The sequence below is a fragment of the Lissotriton vulgaris genome, chromosome 7 (assembly GCF_964263255.1).
Source record: "Lissotriton vulgaris chromosome 7, aLisVul1.2, whole genome shotgun sequence".
NCBI classification, from domain to species: Eukaryota; Metazoa; Chordata; class Amphibia; order Caudata; family Salamandridae; genus Lissotriton; species Lissotriton vulgaris.
The window spans coordinates 38273108-38289907 of record NC_141695.1 but is presented as its reverse complement, the minus strand read 5'-3'; the positions used below and the strand labels follow the sequence as shown (position 1 = coordinate 38289907).

The following is a 16800-nucleotide window of genomic DNA, read 5'->3' as shown; positions in this document are numbered from 1 at the left end:
AGTCGATACCCATAATGGCGTCAGGGGAGTTGGAGGAGAGCAGAAATGCTGTGTCAGTGGTGTTGCTTTCTAGGTCGAAGGTGATAGGTACGGACAGGGGGTTAGTGGAGGGCGTCCCATCGAAACCTATTGATGTAATGTGTGAGCCAGACAAGGGTGCCCTTGGAATCAGTCGTTTCGATAACACACTACGTGTCGCCCCAGTGTCTACCAAAAATGGAGACTCTGTACCCAGGACCTTAGCGGTGACGTAAGGACCTTGCTGGTCAACACAGAGCTCGACTGGATCCCTCCCTTGCCCCTGGCAGTCCTATGCAAAGTCGGGGGTATTTTCACCTTCGGACAGCTGATATTGGTTCTGCAGAGGACGGTCAAATGTGTTCAATCTCCCTGATCTGTCATTGTTGGTGTCCTTAGTGTGCCCTCGTCCTTGTACTCTATTTCTCGGCCCTCCTGCCACATCCCTGGAGTCCCTATTTCTATTCATCTCTAGCAGAACCGGACACTGGGATTTCCAATGGCCGAACCCTTTGCAGAAGGCGCATTGGTCATTGCTAATGTCTCTACGTCCAGTGTGGGGTGTTGGGGTGTGATCTTTAGGAGGTAGATTTCTGGGGGTGGTCGATTGGTAGTTCCCCCTGTTGGGTTCCCGTCCGACCGCTATACCTTGTATCTGGGCTATCATCACTCTTTCTTTCAAATCTTTCTTCTTTTTCTCGGATGCCCTATCATTCTCATTCTTCTGGTGCTCGTAATACTGAGCCATCTGAAGGATAGCTGCGGGTTTGGAGGCCCCCCAACTACTCTCACTCGTCTGTAACTTTTGGGAGACCTCTTGTGATAGACCCTTTACATAATTTTGCACAAACAGGTGTTGTCCGGTTGCGGTGGTCATGTCTTGGCCACTGTAGTCGGAGAACACTGTCTCGAATCGGGAGAAGTATTCTGATACATCTTCCTGGGGTTTCTGTCGACAGGCCGTGACTATCGACCAGTCTACCTTTCTTTCTGGGATCAGCGTCTTTAACTTCTGAACTAGTTTGTCTGGAAGTTCTAGTATGTCCTTTACTGGTTTCCTTCCTGGCTCTCGCTGTCTATCTAGTTTACCGAGTTGGTCCCAGGTATGTCCAAACAGATCCGTGTGGTCAGCCTTCCGGATTTGCTTCCACACGTCAGCTGGCAGGCATAACCCGAAGAACAAGTCAATGTCCGCTAAAGTCATTATCGTCGAACCCAAGGCTGTGCCTAATTCGGTATAAAATGCTGTCGGGTTCTTTCTTAAATCGGGCAGAGTTTGTTTAAAGGTTAGGATATCTTGTCGGTCCCATGGTTGGTAAACCCAATTGTACACAACTCTCCCTTTTGCATCTGCATCATTAATATCATCGCTTGTTCCCTGGCCACGTGGTGGGATCCAATAAGGGGCCGCCTCTCTGATGGGCATCATAGTATTGGCTACTTCTACTGAGGTCGTTTCAGGGACTGTAACCTTGGTTTCTGGTTTTTGCTCCATGAGGTGGCGGAAGACCTCAAGCATCTGCATGAAGAGCTCCGTCGCCTCACATTCAGTCCCATCTCCAACATCAATCTTCCTATACAGCTTTGTTAGTTTAGCGGGGCCCTTACTCTGATACCTATCTTCATATGCGTTCAGGGTGTGGTAGCTGAATCGCAAAATGAAATGACGTCTGTGGCTGTCGGCATGTGAATTATATATGCTCATTGTGTATTCTTCGCTTTCCCTTCGTTCTACTAATGTTTTTGCTATTTTGTCGATCCCATCCCGCTCATCTTTGCTCAACCTATTTGGTCTGGCTGGTGGTTGTTTGCTAGCCTCAGGGTCGTCTGACGATGTTGTTAATGTGGCTGGTGCAGAGGCCGTGACGGCTGGTGCACCAGCACTAAGGTCACTTTCGCTCGCACCCGGGGCTTGCAAACTTTGTTGGCAGGGGGCATATGGAGGGGGCATGTAGATGATTGGGGGACCTAGCAGTAACTCATCGTTCACCCGTTGTTTGGAGGGCACTTCAGGGTAGAGCGCAGAGGGGGTCCTAACAGGACATTGACCTGTCGACCCTGGTTCGTGGTTTTGTGTAGCTTTCTTTCTTTCTTTTATTTCTTCTTCTAGTTGCTTAGCGGCTAGGTGGGCTGCCTTTCGTAATTCTTTCCCTATTTTTGCCTCTTCTCTTTTCTTTCGTTGTTCCGTTTCCTTGCGCCACATGCCGATACTGTCGAGCATAGTGGGCGTGGTCTTATTTTTCTGAAGCGCTATTTCTAATGCTTCTATTTTACGATCGTCAAAGGAACCTATCAGTGGCCACTGACTTTCAGGGTTCTTCTTTGTATATTTATGCCATAACTTAGTATAAGCTATAGCGACTAGTCCATGCTTAGTGAACATGTCCTTATTAGGGGTGCCCTCCAGTGGAGCTGGATGGTTCATCTCTAATAAGCGGTCCGGGCTGTACAGGCTACCAACCAGTGGGGAGAAGATAGGCATGACGGGTTACAACGGGGACAAAGGTCTGCACTACCTATCTTATCACGGCGGACAAAGACTAGACAGAATTTTCTATTCTACGTTGTTTGTAGGCCGTGAATACCTCAAAAGAACCAATACAGAACACTTAATGTACGGCCAATCAAACAATCAGTGGGGAGAATAAGTGGGTACGGAAAGTTTGCGTTACCCACCCTTTCTCTACCTGCAAAGAGAGACCTTGTTCTTCCCTGTTTGCAGACAAAGAATCTCCAGACAATAATCCCCGAACGGCAGTTCGGGAAAACAGTGGGGGAGGAAGATAGGCACGACGGATTACAATGGGGACAAAAGTCTGCGTTACCTATCCTTCACTGCTTGCAAAGAGAGAGCCTGTTGTTTTCTCCGTTTGCAGACGGTGAATCTCCAGAGGGTTCAACAAAGCGTAATACTAGTATTATCCAAACAAAACAATTATTCCTCAGTTCGTCGTGTTTACACGACCTTACCCGGACCGCATGGACGGTTTCCTGTCTTCTGAATCCAGCGCCTGATCGTCCTCTCTTCTTCGTGATGTCCGTGGCACTCCTGATGGTTCCCAGTCAGGACCGTAGATCACTCGAGAGAGGTCTGTTCGGAACTAGTGAAGGTCGGATGATCGGCTGTCAGACGAGGGTCTATCGGACACGAGCTCTTCCCGATCGTTGCAGTCGTTCACTCTGTCGTCGGGACCTCTCCCACTGGATCCACGTGTCGCTGATGGGCCCCACGCTTTGGGACGCCAATTGTGGAAAAAGGTAGGGCTATGACCTTTTTCAAGATTTGCCCGGCGCTAACCGCCCTTGTACCATTCAAATTTACCAAGCAATGAGGCAGGCGCCGGAGACCAGAAGGCAGGAAACAGAAGTTTTATTCCGACGGAGCAGAACACATCAGATCGGACAACAAGGTATCGTCTCGAGGTGCTCTAACAGCCTCTCTGAGGCCTGGCCTCTTATACACTGGTTTATGGCATGTGACCTTTCTTTATTACAATCATAACATTGTGAAGCAAGGAAAAAGACATCCCCATAATCCTCGTGTCAATCCCACCCCCATATACCTTCACAATAGAGGTCCTCAACCTGCTGATAAGAGGAGGGGGTCATCACGCAGCTGAGTGTTTCGCCAAGTCTTAGGATGTGTGCGCCTGATCATATCCCAGGGGGTGGGGAGGCCCTGATCAACAGTGTGTCCTTTGAAGAGGGGCGATTCCACACAATGAGGGGCAGTAAATGGTATCTCCCGGCTTAGGCAATGGCCTCGGACCTGTGTGGACAGTCGGACATGGGGTAAGAGGTCATCAAAGGAGTGGTATTCATGCCGCGTGGACAAACCAGCGCGGAGGGAAGGTTTATCAACAGAGGGGCATTCATGGGGGGGGAGAGGAGGCGCTGGTCAGGCGCCGGCGTGACTCCCAAGGACAGGGTCATGCAGAAGGGTTACGCTCATGAGGGGGAGGGAGGGGGAGCCAGGGTGCGCGGAGGATGCTTGCTGGGTCAGAGGGGCGTGCCGGCGATCGATCGTGGACAGGGAGACCATGATACCTAAAATGGCTGCCGTGCACGTCGTACGTGGGAGACAAGCTGGTGCAGATGATGTTTAGCTCGCAAACTAAAATTCCACAGGCGTGCCAACGGCGCGCCAGCTGCGCGCGCCCGCTGCGCACTAGCATATGGCAGGTGTAAATGGCCTACTGTGAGCCTATTGCGTCAGCCAGCAGCTAGCCTGCTAACCAAGATGTCTGCCGCAGCCGGCACTACCTCACCCAAGATGTCCCCCTCGCAGGTAGAAGCAGCTAAAGGGCCGCTGTAACAGCGGTGAGTATCTCCTATTAGAGTGCAGGCAATGTCCTCAGAAACCCCGTTACCCTCACAAAGAGCGCAGCGGAATTATGGCGAAATTAGAGGGAACATTGATTACAATTCCTGTTTAGCAAGTCAAAAAAAAGTGTGACTCGCTTAATAGGATTTGTTCATGGACCTGTACGTTTTTGCATGCGCAAACTGGTCGCTAACCCGTTTGCGCATGCAATTTAGGGTTATACATCTGGCCCAGAGTGAAGAAATACCACAGAAAGTTGTATTGTACCCAGATCAAGTGCCAGCTGGTGAGTATGATTCATGCTATTATATGCAACACATTTTTATGCAATAATCTTAGGGTGGAGCTTTTCCTAATACAAATTATGCAAATTTTTTCCTTCCAAATCTACATTTTGTGCATATATTAGAACAATAGAATACCATAATTTAGAGAGTGTCAAGCAGTTTATACCCGTTATTCCATGAAAATCTAAGTTCAGAGAACAATTTTAGGCACACATATTCTGTGTTGAATACTGTCCCTATCTCTGAAAGACAAATTATCACTGAAATGATTGTGCAAGAGAAAATGTTTGTTGCTGGCATGTTTGAAAGAAATCAACGTATATGGAGCATTTGCAAAAGGTGAAATTAGGAGCTTTGGAGAAGATCACAAACAGAAACTTACAATTCAACCCAGCTCGTCAAAATATGTATTCAAAGTGCTGGTGTGTTTTATTTCAGCCTGCCTTCAAATCGCAATAAATCTGGACAAATGGAAGGAGAAAATCTGACATCAGAGCAACATTTCCTGATTGTGGGGTTTTCGGATCTTCCACTGCTGCAAGTTTCCCTTTTTATTGCATTTACACTAATTTACGTGATGACTTTGATTGGAAACCTTCTTATCATGTCAATAGTATACTCCAGCCCACACCTGCACACCCCCATGTACTTCTTTCTTATAAACGTGGCCTTTATTGATATCACTAACATCTCGGTCACTTTCCCACGTATGCTGATACACTTCTTTCAGACAGGCACACTCATGTCTCTCACTGAATGTCTTCTACAGATATATTTATTTGTTTTCCTGGTGGCGACAGAATTCTTTATCCTCACAGCTATGGCCTATGATCGGTATGTGGCCATCTGTCATCCCTTACATTACATGAGTATCATGAACAAACATAGGTGCATACAGCTGGCCACTGGAAGTTGGCTTATTGGTATCTTGGCCCCACTTCTGCACCCTATACTACTCTCTAGGCTCTCCTATTGTCAATCCCACACCATCAACCACTTCTTCTGTGACCTGACTGCCCTGATGAAGCTTTCTTGCACCAGCATCCACCGTATTGAGACACTGAACTATGTAAATGGATCTGCTTTCGGACTGTTACCCTTCATTTTTGTCTTTGCATCTTATGCCAAGATCATCTCAGCGATACTGAAAATGAAGTCCAAGGAGGGAAGATGCAAGACCTTTTCAACCTGTGGTTCTCACCTCACTATGGTTATTTTATTCTTTGGGTCTGTTTCTTCAACGTACATGAGACCAACATTAAATCTTTCAATAAAAGAAAACAAGATATTGGCTTTGCTGTACACAGCTGTTCCTCCATTGTGCAACCCTATCATATACACCCTGAAAAACAAAGAATTTACAAATGTCTTCAGAAGGAGAGAAAAAAAGTAGTATTGACAACAGGGCCAAAACAACCCACAACTTTTACAAGGCTTTTAAAATCATTAGGGTGAAAATGTAACTGTAAACTCTGGATGGAGTCCTGTGCAATCGAAACTTTAATATTCAGTGCCAGGTGTTTTTGTGATTATTTGTAACACTTATATCATGCACATAAATTGGGGGTAGCCAGGTGTCGCAGCTGCTTCTTCTCATCTCCTTTGGTTCTCCATGCTCTGATGTTACTAACCCTATTCTCAGGAGCCATAAAGGCAGTTGCATACAAAAGTAAACAGAGTTTACTGGGTTTTGTTTACTCCCTGTAGTTTCACTTCCTTCTTCACAATCTAACACATCAGAAGCAAAGAAGAGTGTTTTGCCTCCCTAAGTAGGGGGCTGTAGGTCAATGCTGAAACATTATCAGCGGTCAAAAGGTCAAAGGATGTGTGAAGTTACTTTGGATAGTTCTGACATTTTGATTTGTTAATGATCTTAAAATAGAAAATGAATTTCATTGAAATCCCTTCCACACATTACAAAACAAAATAGTTATGATACAATTTAACACTAACCAAGACACAGTGACCATCATTATCACATTCTTGGGCTAGTTTAGCATGTTTCGTGATTTATGGAACCAACTAGCATTTCCTCAAAATTGCAGGGGAGAAAATAACATTACCCAAGTTTTGAGATTCATAAGCATTGCAATGAGTTTCTTGTAAAGAAAATTGAATATTAAGTTTAGAAAAATAAGACACTACTGTTGGACCTGGCCCTTTTTGGCAGGTTCACCCCGAAACGTTTTGCTTTTGCCTAGCCTGTTTCTGTAACATTTATAAAATTCTTAGCTGAGCAGATTATAATCAATATTTCAAGTCCAAAATATGTCTCAACAAGTACATATATCAGTGATAGATTTATAAGTGTCCAACTTTGTATCCAAAGTAATGTATTCTTCTTATTAACAACACCAAGGTCTGTTGTCATAGCATCATTGTCATTTATTTCTGTTTGTTTTCCATCAATCAAAGACACAGCCAACACGTGTTTCGTCGGGCAATATTGTCATGCCTTTCGACTTCTTCCGGGCTGCAAGTCAAGAGGACAATAATCTTTAATATCTTTAACGTTTAAAACACTGGTCAAAAGTTATGATCAAAATGAATTTATAGTGACGGGAGAGGTTAAACCATATATGAGGTCACCCTCAAAAGATACCATGTGACTCATATTAAGCCAATTGGAAATTCACCTACATATAAAGGTGCATTACCTGGTGTTTAGACAAAGTCAAAAGAAGAGACCCACAAGTCCCAAGATTGAAAGAAATTATAAAGTAAAATTCACTTTACCAAAGAAAAAATCATATCCTTCCTGTAATTCAGACCTCCAATGGTATAGCCGTGAGTTACACCCTAGAACGAAAGAGGACACTCCTCATTTCCTCCTCACACTCCTCATTTCCTCTATATATGTAACAATATTTATCACGGTAACTGTGTAAGGTATAATAGTTTCCTAATATTCCTAAAAAGTCTCCAACTAGTCACGTTCCACACTAATATTTCTCCTTTCTCAAGAACCAGTACTATCATACAGTAAAAAAGCACTTGTAACAAGACAGAAGTACTCAGCAAGTAAACCCCAGTTACATAAAATGATTCAATAATCCATTCATGTAGCTCACCTCATTGTAAGAGGAATTGTCTTCAAAGTAGTGAAGTAATCATAAATGTCACAATCTGTACCATTAATCGTAAAGTCTCCTATCTCGTCGGAGAAAATACTTGATAAATATTTATTCTGTAGTAAAAAACGAAGATATAACATTCCTGATTTAGTCAATTACGTCCGTAACTGTAAGATATACTTATACAGATTAAGCCACTTTCAATACACTCACCAGTACTTGGGCTGACTGTCTCCAAAATTTTAAGAATTCCCGTTCTCAACACGAGTACGTGGCGAGTTATCCTAGGTGTAAAAATAGCAAGAGAGCGATCGTAAGGTTCTAATATATCAATCCGCTTATGATAGTAATAAGGACAAGTTACGCTACAAAACCGGGCAGCTTACCTACAGAATGCCGCGTGTACGCCGGCATGTAAACACAGTCAGTAGCAGGCGTCTTGTACGGGCGCCATTTTATTTACAATTACAAAGCGTCTTCGGGTTACAAGTTTGGTCGCCATCTTGTAGTGGCTAATAATCACCTAATCTGTTGGTATTAATAATAATGTATATATTCTTGTCTCATGTACTGTCTCTAATGATTATTCCAACATAATATTAGTGCCAGTAAAAGTAAAACCGCCTCTATACGATAATAACGATCGCATTAATAATGAATACATCGGTGGTCTCTGCACTAATATAAACTGCGGGTATCCACTCACTAAATCACGATTTCAATTCACTATATAAAGATTAAATTACTTTCGGTCTCAAAAATATATTATTAGCACCCAAGTATAATGCCCACAGTTTTCTAGACGGGTATTCGAACCTGTTTGGAGCAAAAGGAAAGTACCTTGCAGCTCCAATCAATCGTGCCACCGCTGCCGTTTGGAGTCCTAACATACATTTAGGATATAGAATATTCTACTCAATATAAATAAACCAAAACTGGTGTTATACTGGCAGTGAACTACAGGATGTCCACCCACGCTCCAGAATTATAACCCCAAGTACACCCGGAGATCTGAAAATATCACAACTAAATATCTTAAGTTAGTTTAGGGAAAAGAAAAAGTTAGTGACAGGTCAAGGAAGCAGGATTTGGGCAAAATCGGCAAGAACATTTTACCATCCAGTGTGTTGGTAATTCGTAATTCCTCAATACATTCACTCCATACAGAATCAATATTGCACAGGTTGATATTTTCACATTTCGCAAGAACAGAGGTTAAGACATAATAACCACATTTAGTTGGAAAATATAAAGAGGTCAATACTTAAAATTCATTCGTATACAATGTGCTTACAGTCCATTAGTATACAATAAGTCAAATTAGACATGATATATCATTTTAGTCTCCTTAAAAGAATTGCAGTTCAGAATCCAAATGTAATCCCTCCTCAACAGCTCTCAAAATCATTATCCATCTAGCTTCTCTGCGTCTTAATTTTAGAGTTCTGTTTCCACCTCTTCTGTCAACACTTACATGTTCTATTCCATGATAAGTAAATACATGATGTTTGGAGTCATCCCGATTTTGGATAGCATGGGAAGCAAAAGGGTAACGTGTATCCCTATTTTTAAGAGCACGAAAGTGCTCCATCATTCTTTCCTTCAAACGTCTCACTGTGCTTCCTACATATATTTTTCCACAGCTACAAGCTATTATATAGATAACATATGTAGTCTCACAGTTGATAAATGTCTTAATCATGAAAGTACCAGTATTGTTGTATTCAAAGGACACAATCTTCTTGGTTGCCCATCTACAACAGCTGCAGAAACCACAGCTATGAAAACCATTAGGTTTGCATCGTAACCTTTGTTCTGGTTTTACAGGCTTAGTTGTTACGGGGTAACTGGGACTCACCATATTTGCAATTGTAGTACCCTTTCGAAAGGTTAAACTCGGTCTCTCGGATAGATATGATGCTATATCACCATCTGTCTTTAGTAAATGCCAATGTCTATTCAAGATAGCATACAGTTTATGACTCCCTGTTCCAAAATTGGTAATCATCCTAATCTTCTGCTGATTCTGAGTCAATTCATTTTTATTTCTAGATATCAGAGTATCTTCTCTCTTAAGCTTCAAAGCTCTTTGATACGCTTTATCTATAACCTTATCCTTATACCCTATGTTCTTGAATCTCAAAGTCATATGATTTAGATTCTTTTTGAAATCAACATCATCCGAACAATTCCGTCTGGAGGAGGGATTAAATTTAGATTCTGAACTGCAATTCTTTTAAGGAGACTAAAATGATACATCATGTCTAATTTGACTTATTGTATACTAATGGACTGTAAGCACATTGTGTACGACTGAATTTTAAGTATTGACCTCTTTATATTTTCCAACTAAATGTGGTTACTATGTCTTAACCTCTGTTCTTGCGAAATGTGAAAATATCAACCTGTGCAATATTGATTCTGTATGGAGTGAATGTATTGAGGAATTACGAATTACCAACACACTGGATGGTAAAATGTTCTTGCCGATTTTGCCCGAATCCTGCTTCCTTGACCTGTCACTAACTTTTTCCTTTCCCCAAACTAACTTAAGATATTTAGTTGTGATATTTTCAGATCTCAAGGTGTACTTGGGGTTATAATTCTGGAGTGTGGGTGGACATCCTGTAGTTCACTGCCAGTATAACACCAGTTTTGGTTTATTTATATTGAGTAGAATCTTTTATATCCTAAATTTATGTTAGGACTCTAAACGGCAGCAGTGGCACGATTGATTGGAGCTGCAAGGTACTTTCCTTTTGCTCCAAACAGGTTTGAATACCCGTCTAGACAACTGTGGGCATTAAACTTGGATGCTAATAATATATTTTTGAGACCAAAAGTAATTTATAATCTTTATATAGTGAATTGAAATCGTGATTTAGTGAGTGGATATCCGCAGTTTATATTAGTGCAGAGACCACCGATGTATACGTTATTAATGCGATCGTTATTATCGTATAGAGGCGGTTTTACTTTTACTGGCACTAATATTATGTTGGAATAATCATTAGAGACAATACATGAGACAAGAATATATACATGATTATTAATACCAACAGATTAGGTGATTATTAGCCACTACAAGATGGCAACCAAACTTGTAACCCGAAGACGCTTTGCAATTGTAAATAAAATGGCGCCCGTACAAGACGCCCGCTGCTGACTGTGTTTACATGCCGGCGTACACCCGGTATTTTGTAGGTAAGCTGCCCGGTTTTGTAGCGTAACTTGTCCTTATTACTATCATAAGCGGATTATATATATGAGAACCTTATGATCGCTTGCTCACTATTTTTACACATAGGATAACAAGCCAAGTACTTGTGTTGAGAACGGGAATTCTTAAAATGTTGGAGACAGTCAGACCAAGTACTGGTGAGTGTATTGAAAGTGGCTGAATCTGTATAAGTATATCTTACAGTTACGGACGTAATTGACTAAACCAGGAATGTTATATCTTCGTTTTTTACTACAAAATAAATATTTATCAAGTATTTTCTCCGACGAGATAGGAGACTTTACGATTAATGGTACAGATTGTGACATTTATGATGACTTCACTACTTTGAAGACAACACCTCTTACAATGAGGTGAGCTACATGAATGGATTATTGAATCATTTTATGTAACCGGGGTTTACTTGCTGTGTACTTCTGTCTTGTTACAAGTGTTTTTTTACTGTATGATAGTACTGGTTCTGTAGAAAGGAGAAATATTAGTGTGGAACGTGACTAGTTAGAGACTTTTTAGGAATATTAGGAAACTATTATACCTTACACAGTTACCGTGATAAATATTGTTACATATATAGATGAAATGAGGAGTGTGAGGAGGAAATGAGGAGTGTCCTCTTTCGTTCTAGGGTGTAACCCATGGCTATACCATTGGAGGTCTGAATTACAGGAAGGATATGGTTTTTTCTTTGGTAAAGTGAATTTTACTTTATAATTTCTTTCAATCTTTGGACTTGTGGGTCTCTTCTTGTGACTTTGTCTAAACACAAGCGTATGCACCTTTATATGTAGGTGAATTTCCAATTGGCTTAATATGAGTCACATGGTATCTTTTGAGGGTGACCTCACATATGGTTTAACCTCTCCCGTCACTATAAATTCATTTTGATCATTACTTTTGACCAGTGTTTTAAACGCTAAAGATATTAAGTATTATTGTCCTCTTGGCTTGCAGCCCTGAAGAAGTCGAAAGGCATGACATTAATGCCCGACGAAACACGTGTTGGGTGTGTCTTTGATTGATGGAAAACAAACAGAAATAAATGACAATGATGCTATGACAACAGACCTTGGTGTTGTTAATAAGAAGAATACATTACTTTGGATACAAAGTTGGACACTTATAAATCTATCACTGATATATGTACTTGTTGAGACATATTTTGGACTTGAAATATTGATTATAATCTGCTCAGCTAAGAATTTTATAAATGTTCTAACCGGTGGATTCCTTGGTGTTTGTAAGGAAGAAAGGTGACCTTCCTTTTCTATGCTTTGTAGCAGAATCTTTTCACAAAGGATATCTTACTGTGGCCATAATTTTGTTGAGCGCCTGTTTATTACCTGGTCATCGCATTGTATCTGTTTCTGTAACCTGGTGTTGGTGATTTTAGGTCTCTGCGCACTTTTTCACTGTGGTCCAGTGTAAAGTGCGTGCGCTCCCTGTGTGTGTGGTGAAAGTGACCTGCCCTCCCATAGGAATGCATGGGGAATATGTGTGACCATGGTAGTTCCTGATGTGTGGGGAGTGCAGGGTCGAGTTTGGTATGTGCAAACTCGTGAGATTGAATGCTACGCAATGATGTATGCGGCATGATTGTGTCTAGTGTGGAAGTGCCACTTCTAGTAGTTGGCATGTTAGTGTAATTTGTGTCTGGCGTGTGATTGGCTGGAGCTGGCTGGTGAGCCTGGCTCCAGGAGTCAGGATGGGTCTGCCCCGGTGGTGAGTGGAGAGATTAGCATGCTGATGTGAGGGAGGGGTACTTCTGGGATCTGAATAGGGCTGGTCCTTCACTCCACAATGCTGGCTCCACCCCCTGTGGCGCGCCTGATGTCCCTAGCCTGGCCAGTGAAAGGGAGTTCCCCATAACCAGTTGTAGCTGGTTCTCACATTGCCTGCACCTTGTAGACAAAGGACTTTGCTGTATAAAAAGGGTGCTGTGACACCCTGAAGATGCTCTTTTTGTTAACTGGAATCTACCAGGGGCGTGATGCTGCTGGGGCCCAGGGGAAGGCTTGCCTCCCTGGGCCCTGCCCTGCCCCTGTCTGCCTGGAGGACTTCTCTCTCTGGGACCCCTTGTTGCCTTGCTGGCTATTCCCTGAAACTGGTGTGCTCCACCTTTATGTCGCCAGGACTGCTGGGACCTGTTTGGATTGCTTTTCATGTTTGGCCAAGACTACTCTTAGCGCCTGGTGAGCGCTGTGTGTAGAAATCCCCTAAGGAAGGAGGAATGCGTGAACTGGGCCGCATGGCGCCACCTAACGAGGAGAGGGAATCCCTGGTGAGGGATTTCCCCGTGATATTGCTGTGATGCTGCCAAGATGGCGGGTGCCACCCCGCTTATATATGATTTTCTTCGGGTGTCCACCCCGCTTTTGGCCGATACCTGTATTTATTTGGATGCGGGTGCCACCCCGCTGCACGTTTTTAAATGATAGAGGGTGCCTACCCCTCATTTTTATTGCGTCCGGAATTGCCCCGGGAGATCGCCGCTGCAGCCTGCCTGGTTGTGGGCGGGGCCGCAGACGGAAGAGGAAGTGCAGCAGGAAGAGGAAGCTGTGTGAGGAGGAGGACGGGAGCCCACCTTGCCTTCACGCGTGCCAGTAGCCATTCCCGGGACCAAGGATGGGGCCCGGGTGAGGAGGTGCGGCCAGTCTGGGGGGCTCTCGTGTTGAAGACAGAGCCCCGTGCCGAAGGATGGGAACCGCTGCTGCGCCGCTCAGGAAAGAGGAGCGCTGGAGCTCCAAGCTCCAGGGCGAATTCCCGGTCCCAGGGAGGGACCGGAGGAAGAGCGGAGAAGGGCCTCCAACGAGCCAGTGAGTAGAAGCTGGCTCGGTGGAAGGGACGTCAAGGCACCCTGCCGGTGCCCCTACCCAGAGCAACCCCGCTTCCACAGAGGGCTGCTCCAACGTTTGGGCAAAGTGTTTCTCTGTCCCAGGGGGGCCCATACTTGGTTGTTTAGGGGGGTGGTGTTGGGGCACGTTGTCGGTATCTGCCGCCCCCTTGCGCCCATAACAGTGCTGGGTCATTTCTTATAGAGCGGCCCGATGGCAGAGGGCCGCTCCAATGTTGGGTCACATTTTTGTGTGAGAAAGCCCCAGTGGGGCCCTGGATATTTAAAAGGAGCCAGAGATGCCCGTGTTTTCCCCTGTGGGATGCCTCAGTGCTTGGGACAAGTGCGTCCTCGTTATTTTGGGGGGCATCTTTAGCTGCAGAGCCCGGTATGGCTCCAGCCTGCGCATGTTTGTTTTGAAGAGCCAGGTGGCTCCAGGAGGCACAGTTAGTTGTTCCTATGGGCTAGTGAAAGCCCATGCCCCCTTTGCCTTGTCTGAGATACAGCCGCCCAGCAAGTAGTGAGCAGCTGCACCGTTTAGGCGCAGGCCCAGTGAGAGTCCCTGAGAGGGACAGAAGTGGCACAGAGGTGCCAGGCCTTCGCCAGCTGTGCAGCACTTAGTGCCAGCTGCAACGTTTAGGCCCTTGTGATTGTCATCAGCTGCCCAGCAAGTAGTGGGCAGCTGCAACATTTAGGTTGGCGCCGGTGGCGCACCCCTGACTGGCGCTGCGATGGCAGCGCGCCCTGACATTCTGGACACAGGGTTTTGAGTCCCCTTATTGGATGGCCAGTTGGCCAGGGGGGCTGGTATATGGATAGGGTGCAAGGCCCTAATGTGATTTTTGCGCAATGTGATTTTCCACTATGTTTGTGAGGATAATTGCCTAATGTGTTTTTTGTGCTAAAGGTGATATGTGCTTTAAATGTGGTGCTAGGAAATGTAATGCATCTAGTATGTTTTACGCACCCTGTGTTGATACCTCTAGAGTTGGTTTTACCTATGGAGGTTTATGTTAGTGAGATTATGTTTCACTGTGTAATGTATGCCCCTAACTGTGAGTTATGCTTAGGGGGGAGGGTCTAATGTGTATAGACTAGTGAGGAGATTGCCTACTGTATTTTTACTGGTTAGGCCTAAATGTGAGTTATCCGTAATGTGCAATGCCATTATGCCTGTGATACCTCTAGCTGTGTTTTCATGTTTAGGAGGTTGTTTTGCCTAGTATAGTTTATACTAGAGAGTTTATGTGTCCATGCGTGATCTATGCCTATGGTTATTAGTATTGCGTGGTGTGTACCTACCTGTTACCAGTGGTTACTGGTTGTGGTCTATAATTGTTATCTTGTGCTACACTTATTCTATGTTCTAAGTGCTAGTTCTACTAAGTGCTGATTCTGACAGTGGCCCACGTGGCCTGTCCTGGTGTAAATAACCCCTTGCAAATATTGCCGTGCCAGTTGGCACAATGTATACTGTGTGATTACTATCTGATGTGTTTTGACAACACAAAAGTTATTTTTACATAACCTTGTGTGGAGTTCCTTTTGTGGTGTGCCAAAGATGTTGCTGCTCTTGTGTGCGTGCACAAATGCTTTACACAATGCCTCCGGGATAAGCCTGTCTGCTCGTGCCAAGCTACCAAGGGGGTGAGCAGGGGTTATCTTGGCATGTGACTCCCCTTGCCCTGACTAGAATGGTGGTTTCTGCCTGGCTTTGGCGCAAGCCTTAGCCAAACAGAAATCTCAGTTCTAACAAATACTTTTCGACGCTTAAAAGGATTTCACAATCCACAGACATTCCAAAAGACAATTATACGCATGCCCGAGCACACATAAAACAATCATCATTTACTCAATTAAGACAAGCACATTGCATAATATAAATCAAATATAGATTCTTATATTTTAATCTTGTTTCTTTGGTTGATCCAGCCAACACGTGTTTTTCTTCGTTCGAGAATAAGTCCGAGAATAACCCACGACTTCCTCAGGGCTAGAAAGACAGTTATATACACACATAATAATATCTTATTTGGGATTGTTTACAATTTACAGTTGTGAATTGGTGGAACCAACATTTAAATTTGTATCAATAACAGCAATGGTATGGCACTGAGTTGTGATACAGCATCTGTCTTTTCAGCCATGAGGATGTCGTGGGTTTTTCCCGGACGATGAAACATGTGTTGGTTGGATGAACCAAAGAAAGAAAAATAACATTGAAGAATCTATTTTCGATTTATATTGTGCAATGTACTTGTCTTGAACTGAGTCAATGACAATTGTTTTGTGTGTGCTCGGGCAAGCGTATCATTGTCAGTTAGATCCCCAGAGGTCATAATTTTGGAGGAGTGGATGGTCTCTCCTCCCTTGAGCACCATAATGAGGAATAATGAAGTTGAATAGTACTGTCAATAGTGCGCGCCAACAACGCACAGGACCACCTCATCCAACACAGTATTCCACAAGACAATTTCAATCATGGGAGTGGGAAGCACATGAGGATGACCAACATGGTATAGCAATCTGCATATACAATAAGGAAATAGTAACAGGCAGTACCCTAAAAACAATAAAGAGAAACTTATTTATATAGCATACAGAAAAGATAATAGTGTGAAATAGAAGAGAGACTGAATGAGATAATAAATAAGAAGATAATAAGCAGGAAAATGTGTACGAGGAAAATAATATAATGGCAGATCATGGGACAGAACCCAGATATGAAGAAGAAGAGTAAGAATACATGAATTAGCGACCAAGCAAGATGATCAGTGGGGCATATATAATAAATAAAAATGAAAAAATTTAGGCTCATGTGCATATATTTTATTAAAAAACTAAGATTGTGCGTGGGAAAGTATTTATATTTGCAGAGAAGAACTCACAAATACATTCTTTCAACTTTATAAGATCCCCAAAGAATTTGGTATTGCCATTATAAGTAAATTTAGAGATGCATGGATGATGGATGGTGTATTAAATGTTCAATTGAATAAGCAAAGAAAGGTGGGTCAGAATTTTCT

At 43.4% G+C, this 16800-nt stretch overlaps 1 protein-coding gene across 1 annotated transcript; it reads left to right on the top strand.

Moving 5' to 3' along the window:
* Positions 1-5098: 5098 nt before the first annotated feature.
* On the top strand, positions 5099-6022 carry LOC147700637 (olfactory receptor 1G1-like). Its single transcript, XM_086928463.1, has one exon. It carries the CDS (start codon positions 5099-5101, stop codon positions 6020-6022), a length of 924 nt encoding a protein of 307 aa, XP_086784589.1.
* Positions 6023-16800: the final 10778 nt, after the last annotated feature.